Source organism: Physcomitrium patens, chromosome 1 (assembly GCF_059467195.1).
Source record: "Physcomitrium patens ecotype Gransden chromosome 1, ASM5946719v1, whole genome shotgun sequence".
In the NCBI taxonomy this organism is placed as follows: Eukaryota; Viridiplantae; Streptophyta; class Bryopsida; order Funariales; family Funariaceae; genus Physcomitrium; species Physcomitrium patens.
Window position 1 is genome coordinate 25,802,410 of NC_143410.1, and position 10,785 is coordinate 25,813,194.

The 10,785-nt window shown below is 34.4% G+C and overlaps 1 protein-coding gene across 2 annotated transcripts; it reads left to right on the forward strand.

Moving 5' to 3' along the window:
- The first annotated feature begins 203 nt into the window (after positions 1–203).
- LOC112274899 (uncharacterized) lies at positions 204–3,773 on the forward strand. 2 transcript variants are annotated; one of them, XM_090254777.1, is made up of 8 exons: positions 463–773; positions 995–1,021; positions 1,330–1,446; positions 1,752–2,035; positions 2,173–2,403; positions 2,566–2,706; positions 3,030–3,230; positions 3,361–3,773. In XM_090254777.1, exons 1-8 carry the CDS (start codon positions 710–712, stop codon positions 3,646–3,648), a joined length of 1,353 nt encoding a protein of 450 aa, XP_090110903.1. In that variant the 5' UTR covers positions 463–709; the 3' UTR covers positions 3,649–3,773. The 2 variants fall into 2 exon arrangements, with proteins under 2 accessions (XP_024360553.1, XP_090110903.1); XM_024504785.3 differs by having other exon boundaries at positions 204–773; positions 995–1,446.
- The last annotated feature ends 7,012 nt before the right edge of the window (positions 3,774–10,785 follow it).

The window sequence follows — 10,785 nt, forward strand, 5'->3', positions numbered from 1 at the left end:
TCCCCAGCGTCACACTTGTTCCCATCCGAGACATCACTTTGAAGATATTCGTGCTCCACGCTTCCCAGATTCGCAGTATCCCTGCCCGCGGTTATCAGGCCGATGGACTGCCCGAGGGTTTTGGGCACCCTGGAGGGCAGCGTCGGTGGAGCCGCTCACATCATCTTGCAGCCCATCGCCGCAATTCGATCCCTTTCGCACCAAATCATCGTCGAAGTCCACTCAGCGCGTGACAATCTTCTTCATTTGAAGACTGTAACGATAACACACTCGACGTGGGCGCATTCGGAGCCCGCCGACTCTTGTAGGATTCCGCCGATGACAACTCTTGTTAGCAGATGATGCTGCTGAAGCTGCACTTTCACCACCGCAATTTGCCTGCCTTTCCTTCTCTATCGACTGCGAACCCACATTTTGCAACTCACCCAGGAGCTTCTCTCTTGCGCGAGCCATGGTTTTGTTTCCACTTGCCGCAGTGAGAGCTCCCGTGGGAGGATATCCAGGTCGCAGGCCGCTAGGGGTTGGATTGATGGTGGTGAGTGTAGTTTTGGAGGAGTAGGAGGGGGAGAAGGACGAGTTGTTTTGGATTTGGTGACGATGACGGCGTCGTCGGCTTGGGGCGTGCAGCTACCCTCGGACGGCAGAGGAGTGGTGACGGTGGCACTGAGAGGGCAGGACTGTAACCCTGCGTCGTGTAGCGGGAGGAAGGATGGCTGGGTGGAGGGTGCAGGAGGGTCGACGAGGGCAACCCAGCGGAGGATTGCGTCTGGGCGGTGCGATTTCTGTTACTGGGTGTTGGGTTTGGTGTTTCTTGAACTGAATTCGTTGTAACATAAAGGTGAAATGTTGGTTCGTGAGGGTTGGAAGAGTTTCTTTCGGTAGGGTTTTGGTTTGGGTTTAAGATTTGGTGGGTCGGTGGATGGTTAATGCGGGACGTTTCTTTGATGGTTTGTGTTTTTTATGTTTTTTTCTCGCTGGAATGCTGTTTTTGCAGGGTTAAGCTATCATCAGCGTGGCTTAGGTCTGTCTCACTCGTGTCACTGTCTGTCTTCCCTACGAAGAGGGCGGTATGCAATCGAAATTTGAAAGTGTGTAATGTTTTAGTGACTAAGAGCTGGCTGGGTAGCAAGAATGATGTTTCTCGCGCAGCGGCTGATGAAGCCATGGCGTTAGCATTGGCAGCTGTGAGGGCTGCAAGGGATGCAGCCTCGTATGCAGATGCGATGGTTGTGGAAAACGAAGAGGCTCCGTCGGAGTTGGATAAGCTGAGTCTAGAGAGGGCCAGGTTGAATGATATGGAGCATTCATTTCGGGTTGGCTATGCTGCAGAGGATGTAATGCCGGAGGCAGAGCCAAGCTATGTTCAGAAGTTAGAGTCGCTAATGGAAGGAGCATCTACTCTTGACAGGGAAGCTGAGGGTGCAGCATCACCAAGAGCAGATGCAGGTATATAATTGAACCATATCAATATTTGCGTTTATCAGTATTAATTTTAATTTTGTGCAAGGCATGGTGTTTGATGATTTTTTAGTGCAACTTTGGGCCTCTTCTATTAGTGGAAACACCCGGCGAGAGACCCGTTTCCTTCATGAAACTCTCAATGGGAGATGTTTGTTAATGTTTTCGAGCCTGGGTTATATCTTGTCTTAAATTTTGTGAATAGAGGTGATTGATGAGCCTTACTGTAGAATGACTGTTTTATGGTCAGCGGCACCTAATTAGGGCATTTCGAAATTATTCCCGATCTGCAGAATTTCGAAATTCAGAAACTGCAGACGGATTGCCTCAAACAATGGATTTTAATGTCGCGGTGAAATCGAAGCGTAAAAAGGAGAGGATGAGAAAGCGGGAACGAGCATTGGAAAAGGCGGAGAAGACTGCATCTGCGCTTGCATCCGCACCTCCTGTGCCAAAGCCGAAGAAATTACAGATCATGCGAACTCCTTCTGATCCGATTCGTTCATACTTACGAGATATCAAAAGAACTAAGTTGCTTTCAGCATCTGAGGAAGTTGCTTTATCTAGAAAGATTCAGGTGAGGACTCTGGTTCCATGTTTCTCACTGAAATTTTGCTGCCTTATTTTGAGATTGAGATTTTTGGAGTCTTTTCGATGGATGCTACATTTCATGTCGATGCAGAGTTATGAGGCTGCCCTTCGTTTGGTATTCAGGATATTCTGAAACTGGAGAAGATCAGAGCTGAACTTCAGCGAGACATAGGAAGGGAGCCAACCTTGAGTGAATGGAGTCAGGCCGTATCGCTGGATCAGACTTCACTTGAATTGCGAGTCAAGGAGGGCCGATCTGCAAAGGATAAGCTAGTGAATTCGAATCTGCGATTGGTTGTCTCTATTGTCAAAAATTATCAAGGCCGGGGCATGACCCTCCCAGATTTAATTCAGGTTGGTCACGAACCGTAGAAATGTACTCCTCGGAATGTATCTATCTGCCTCCAAGTGACTGTCCGTGTATTATTCTGCTCGTCTTGGAATGTTGAAAGGGTAGACTGGTATTACGTTTTAAGGTACTGAAACTGACGCACTTCGTCCCATTGTCTGAGACAGGAAGGGAGCTTGGGTTTGATAAGGGGAGCCGAAAAATTTGACCCGGAAATGGGGTATAAGTTCAGTACTTATGCAACTTGGTGGATTAGGCAGGCTGTGACACGAGCTATTGCTGATCAGTCCAGGATCATTCGTTTGCCAGTAAGCTCTAGCTCGTCCTAATGTTGCTTATAACTGAGTGAGGAGTTGGATGAGGACTAACCTTTACAGCACATCTAGAAGAAGTAACAGGCTTCCCAAAGTTGCAAGTCAGAAGATTAAATTCAACCAGATGAAAATTTCTTGCATCAGTTCAACCTGTAACCACGATTTGAACATTTTAAACTTTTGGAACGATTTGAAACATAAATGGCCTATCTTTGGCCAATACATATACACATACTAAGTACCCTTGTCTGAGGAACGAGTTAATTTTCCTCGTTAGACTGTAAAGAATGTCATCTGATTTTCTGTTGCTTGTTCAGGTCCATATTTACGAAGTCATATCGCGCATAAACAAAGCGAAGATGACGATATCGCAGGAGCTGGGGCGTCAGCCACGTGACGAAGAAGTTGCTGCAATGGTTGGTATGAGTGTGGAAAAATTGCTGTTCATAGTAAAGTCCGCTAGGCCTCCAACTTCGATGGATCGACCCATTGGCAAAGACGGAGAGCAGTCGTTAGGGGTAAGGTTTCAAGCTAAAGTGTGAAAAATCTCACTGGTCTTTTATGCTCTATTCAAGATACACAAGTGATTCTACTTATCACCAATGTTCCTGATTTTTCTGCATGTCTCATTTTCCTTGTGTGATTCAGGAAATGGTTGCTGACAAAGGCGTCGGATCACCGGAGGATGATATCATGACTCAAGTGCTAAAGCAAGACATTGAGGACGTTCTGCGTTCTCTGAACCCGATGGAGAGGGAGGTTCTTAGGTTGCGCTTTGGATTAAGTGGTGCTCAGTCGATGACATTGAAAGATCTAGGCATCATTTTTAAAGTAACTCGGGAAAGAATACGGCAAATTGAGGCTAAAGCACTGCGCAAGCTGAGACATCCATCTTGGAAAACACTGTTACAAGACCACGTGAAAGACTTCCTATGATTTGGTAGTTGCGTAAGTAGATACAAAAACTTGTCAGAAACAAATAATCTCATTGATAAATGTATATCTTTTCTGAATTAAGGTGGCACTTTGATCACCTGTGGTGGTACCCAATTCTATTAAAAGGTGATATTACGTTTGACGAGTGTGAACAGCAACTTGTTCTAATGTTAGTTCTAATGTCAATCTCAATCCCAGAAAGCTCAGATTTAAGACGCATAACATTGATAATTGGATGAGACTTTGGCATTCAAGACAGTGGAATCTGCTTACCCAAAAAGAAATTTCTGCATGTTTCTGGATGTTTCAAAACCTCATGAGTGTGGGTAATGTTGACTGCAATGTGGAGGTAACACAAAACTTTTGGATTTTTGTTTGTAAAAGACAATGAAGTAGCAATAATGATTGTGACTATAGAGTGTTGAATTGATAGTGCCTTATTATGTTGCTCTTGTGTATTTCCATTACTAATAATATTTTATGTTGTCATGCTTAAAAGAATTGTAAATCATCTCAATTTTCTATTTTTAGGTATTGTGAAACCAAGAAGGATATGACATATGTTCTAAATATTCTATATAAAATGATAAAATAAATAGAGATAAAGTATGCAATCTTATGAAATATAAGTTTAAAGATATACACAATCATTAATGATTTTGAAAGTTGAATTAATTTTTTTAAAAAAACATCAATATATAAAATTTGAACCTTCAACCTAATTATGATAAGTAAAATAATTAAATACATATCCATTATATAAAAATAATACATATAATTATATTAAGAATCCTAATAAATTAATATTGTGTGTTGTTTATTATTTATTTATTTGTAAATAAGTTTTAATTTAAATACATAAAATCCAAATAAATGTTAATTTTTATTTATGCTATTACGTTGAATCCAATTATAAATTCAAACCAAAATAATATTTGATTTCATCTAACTTGCTATCAATTTAAAACTTGTGTTTCCATAAAATATTCTAAATTCTTTTAATTTCTATATTTTATTATTATATGTTGAATATCTTCATATAAATGACATTAATCTTTAAAACAAATTATTGTAAATTTTATTTGACATTTCTATAATAGAGAGATATTAAATGTAATACACTATAAAGTAATACTTAATATTGCTATCATATTTTCAAAGTAATAAATCAAATATAAAATTATATATATATATATATATATATATATTTTAATTTTTAATTTTTATAATTTTATATATAATTATATTAATACTTACAAAAAAACTTTAATATTTTAAAATAAAATTTGACCTTATCATCATATATTAATTTTTAATTTTTAATTTTTTTTCAATTAAGCGATTAGAATTATAATTCTAAAATAAATAAGAATATTACAATTGTTACAGCCTTTGAAATAATTTAATAGAGATGAAGACTCTCAAAAATGATATATTCTTCAAATAGATGGTGAGATATAATGCATTTAGTATTATAACATTAGAAGAGACTTCCAATGTTTGGTGATACTATTCAAGATATGAACTATTCCTAATGATATTCCAAATTATTTTGTTTGAAGGAGTTTATGAAAGCCTCAATAATGATTAAATATCAAGATAGTCTTTTCACCCTGCTATGGGACACTATTGATGGTTGAAAAGATGTATAAACCACCTTCAAAAGAAACCAAGATGAGAGTATGTGCCAAATATAATTTGTTGTATCTTGGACTTTCTCAACATGTGATCATTGCCGCTTATGGAACTTGTTCTTATAAAAAGGAGGAGATGATAATATTACAATCATGCATGTTTACTCTAATAATTATTTAAATGATATGAGTAGGTAGAAATAAATAAAAATTGATAAATTTGATAATATCTTTTGGATAAGCTTCTTAGAAGCTTTATAGATGTGGCTTTGCTTTTATTCATATTTATAGATGATTGGTAGTTTGAAAACTTGGCCAATAAGTTGGCTATGTATTGCACATATTGGCTACTTGTAGTACAATTTGGACATATAGTACAGCTATAAGAAGCTTGTCTTGCAAGTTAAACACATGTTAGATGCCTTATGTTACAGAAATATATATTTATTCCAATAGTTATTTATATAATTAGATAGAAGTAGGTAAACATAGATTAATTTTAAAAAGTCTTTTAAAGAAGCTTCCTAGAAGCTTTATAGACACGGTTTTGTCTTTAGATGTGTTTATAGGATAGAAACTTGGCCAACAAATTAACCACATGTTGATAGCTTGTAGAACAAGTTAACTCCGTGTAGTAGCTTGTGGAACAAGCTAACTATGTGGCGCATATATAAGCAACTTGTCTTATAAGATAAGATATGTGGCTAACAAAGTCAATACATTTTGGAGGTCCTATAGAATATTGCCACGTAACTCCTAGTTAGAGAGTATATATAGAGGCAAGAATGAAGCCATCTTCACTCTTATTAACGTCTTTCTAGTCTTTAGTCTTGTTTCAAGACTTTCTAGTCTTCTTATTTTTGGCAATAGCCATTCTAGTTCAATATTTTATCATCTTTGAGTGACTTTCTAGTTCTTTTTAGTGACAGAAGAATGTATTGAGGATTTTCTTTCTTTGAGATTCATGTCCTTGACAGTTTGACATTAGTGCTAATATACTATTTCTATCTTGGTTTAGAAGTGAGTGGATTATCTCACTTGGATTATTGTATTTTGAAGGTTACAGACTATCCATCTTTAAACAAAAAATCTTATTTTCTAACATTGATCTTTTCCTTAAAGAGAGAAAATTATCCTTCTTTGTGGAATTTTTTTTATTAGAGGTTGCGGATTACCCTCCTCTAATTTAACTTTTTGAATTTGTTTGAATTGTCTATAGAAGGAAAAATTATGGATGCTATTCTAAGCGGAAGTGAGAATAGATTTATAACTATTGCAAATCTTCATAAGCTTTTCAACACTCTAAAAGTGAAAATCTCATGTATTTCCAACTTGAAACATGGAGGTATTATGCATGTGCCTATGGAAGTTCAGAATTTGCAACAAGAAATTGTGCAGTTAAAAGAAGTAAGTAGATCAATCTCACAACTAAATCTAAGGAGTTTTACTTCTATAAGTATGACATGGATAAGGATTAGTATGCTTGAAAATTTTGATGGAATAAGATCAAAATTTCAAAGATTTTTGCAATAAGTGAAGTTCTATTTAAGGTTGCATCCTTTCCAATACCTCAATAGATTTACTCAAGTCGGATTCATAAGCACACTTCTATCAAGAAGTACTCTTTTTTGGTTTGTACCTTAAATGAAAAAAGATTTGTGACTCCTTTATTATTTGAATTCATTCTTAGAAGTGTTTATAGCCACATTTGGAAAAAATAATTGAAAAAGAATAATAGAGACCAAGCTCTTATCTTTACGGCAAGGATTATAACCAACTACCATATATACTCCTGAATTCTAAAACCTTGCTTGCGAAATGGACTAGAATGATACAACCCTTATCAATCAATTTCAATATAGGTTGAAGGATAATGTCAAAGACTTATCTTTGGTAATACCAAAGATAGAATCTTTGAAACAATTTATTGCTCAAATTATTCCATGTGACAATCAATTATTTGAAAGACGTTAAGAACAAAGATATGATTGGAGAGGAACAAATCAAATAATGACGGCAGCTCCTAAGTTTTTAAAAACTTATTTATTAAGGCTAAAACCAATGCAAATTGATACGATATATTTTAAATTCTTTACAAAGCAGGAAAAGAGTCGACAATGTCAAGAGGGATTATGCTTATATTTTGGAGAAGCTAAATATACTGCTCAATATTATCCAAAGAAATGATACAATTACAAAATGAGAAGTACAATTGCTAAAAAAGACAATGTGTTAGAAAATGAGTTGTTCCAGCTACAATAAAGACTGTGTGGCTAGAATCATGTGCAACTTCAAATAAAAGTCTTATTCTCTCATCCAATCTTTCACCTTGTTTTATAATAGAAGTTTGTTTAGGACCAAAAAATCACAAAGTCTTAGCCTTGATGGATTCAAGAGATTCAACTTGTTTTTATAGATGAAGACTTTGTCAAAGATATATCTTTAGTTAAGAAAATCAAAGTAGTGCATGTAGAAGTAATAGATAGATATTCATTTTCTTCTGAAAATATTATACATGAAACTATTTCTGTAGAAGTAATATCTAGTGGTCACAATAATTTAATTATATTTAATATGATTAAATCTCATTTTAATCCAATTATTTTAGAATTATTGTGATTAAAAAGATACAACCCTCAGATAGACTAGATTTCTTACAATCTTGATTTCTTCTATAGTTTAGCCTAAGGTCCAGCTAGGCAAGTAAAAATTCATAAGTCTAGTATATCCAAACTCTTAATGGTAGGTGCGAGAGTTTTCATGCATGTGACAAATGAAGGGCCATCTTTTGCTATATATGCTATACTCATTGCTGATGGCAAGAAGATATCAAGTAGTATTCCTAGCTTGCATCAAAATTTCCAGGATGTATTTGAAAAAAAGAATGTAGATATTCTTTCGAAGCATTGTTCTTATGATTTTACCATCAATCTTCAAGAAAGAACTCAACCACTATTTGGACCAATCTATAGCCTATCTTAAAATGAGTTAGCTACATTCATAGAGTACATTGATGAGAACTTGGCTAAAAACTTTATATGTCATTTTAAATCTTGAGTTGATGCTCCTATCTTATTTGTGAAGAAAAAAGATGGATCTTTGTAGATGTGTGTAGATTATCGATAATTCAACAAGATTACCATCAAGAATAGATATCATCCACTTTTGATTTCAAGACTTCTTGATCAATTAAGTCAAATAAAAATTTATACAAAAATAGATCTATGAAGAACATATAACTTAATCTGCATCAAAGAAGGAGATGAATGGAAGACTACTTTTCAAACTATGTATGGACATTTTGAATATAATGTCATGCCTTTTGGACTCATGAATGTACTAGGTACTTTTCAACATCTAATGAATGATGTCTTTCATAAGTATCTTGATGATTTTGTTGTCTGTTATTTGGACGACATTTTAATCTATTTTAAAAACATCAAAGAAAATAAAGTTCATGTTCATTGTGTATTACAAAAATTAAGAGGTACAAGATCATATATAAAGATAGAAAAGTGTGTATTCAACACTACTCAAGTTGAATTTTTGGGATATATCATTTTAAATGAAGGCCTTATGATAGATCCAAAGAAGGTCCAAATTATCATACAATGGAAGATCTTAAGAACAATTAGAGATGTGCAATGCTTTTTAGACTTTGCCAATTATTACCAAATCTTTTTCAAGAACTTTTTTCAAGTTATAGCTCTACTTATATGTTTGACTTGTAAAAACAAACTTAAGTAGAATAAAGAAACTAAAACATTGTTTGTTGCTTTAAAGAAAGAATTGACTTCTATACCAACTTTATATCATGTCAACTTTACCAAAGTATTTTTTATGGAAACAGATGCATTAAACTTTGCTTTGAGTGTAGTATTGTCACAAATGGAAAAAAATGACAAACTTCATCTAGTAGCTTTCTATTCCAAGAAATTTTCAGCAATTGAGATTAATTATGAAATCCATGACAAATAATTTCTTGCAATTGTGGATTCATTTCGAGAATGGCGTCATTATCTAGAAGGTGCTTCAAATTCAGTCACAGTATATATAGATTACAAGAACCTCAAGTATTTCATGATGACATGTATTTTAAATTATCGCTAAGCCTGTTGAAACATGTCATTATGAAGATTTGATTTCAAGATCTTATATTGACTTGAAAAACAACAAGGTTAATCAGATGCTCATTCTAGATGTTCTTATCTTGTAGCAAAAGAAGGAACATATATTTAAATGAACAAAAAATAATCCTCTTGAAGCCAAAGCATTTTCATTTTCAAGTAATAAAATCAACAGTGACTGTTGATTTCACCATTATCAAACAAATTCAATCAAGTATGTCATTTGATTCTCTTGTTCATGATATCAAGAATCTTTCATCTAAGTCTCATGGTGTTTCGAAGTTTAAGTTCATGAAGAACCCATTCTATTTCAAAAGACGTCTATATGTTCCAGAAAAAGAAGTACGTTTACGTATTTTTTAAGCACGATTTGTCTTTCAAACAACATGACATTTTAGATACAATAAGATTTTAGAGCTTACATCTAGATATTTTTGGTAGCCGCAAATGTGGAAGATAGTAAAAGACTTTGTCCAATCATGTCACATTTATTTAAGATCAAAAACTCCTGGTCATCGATCCTATGGACTTCTCCAACTATTGCCTATATCCAAACAACCATGGTCTTCTATTTTTATAGATTTTATTACAAATCTTTCAAATTCAAGTTCATATGATTCTATATTTATAATCATAGATCATTGTTACGGACATATACTTATTATAATTATTACCTAAGTGATCTGAATAGATAGAAATAGATAAAAGTAAATTAATTTCATAATATCTTCTATAAAAGCTTCCTAGAAGCTTCATAGATGCTACTTTGATTTTACATGTGTTTATACTTGATTGGTAGGTTAGAAACTTTGTCAACAAGTTAACCTCATACCACACATGTTGGTAGCTTGTGAAACAAGCTAACTATGTGGCACCTACATAGAAAACTTACCTTGTAAGTTAAGATACGTGTTGTACAAAGTCAACTCATTTTTGGAGGTCCTATAAAATCTCACTATGTAGCTCCTAAGTAGATAGTATATATAGAGGCAAGAGTAAAGCCTTCTTCACTCTTGTCAACTCCTTTCTTACTTCTAGTCTAGTTTCAAGGGTCTCTAATTTTCTTATTTCTTGGCAATAGCCATTTGAATTTCTTTCTTAATATACATATTTAGTTATTTCTATTTTGTCATCTTTCTTTGAAAAAAGTTTCACTTACTTATTTATTTTTATCAAGTTCTTATCCTTGACAGATTGACAAGAGTGTACTTATAATATAAGAGCTTTGTCTAATCTTTATTAAGAGTAGATTACCTCTTTCTTTTCATAAGACATAAGCATATTAGAAGTTGTGGATTACCTTCTTCTAAACTAATATTATTCTTAGTATTTTCTTAATTCTCAAGTCCTATCTTCTATTTGTCTTGAGCAATATT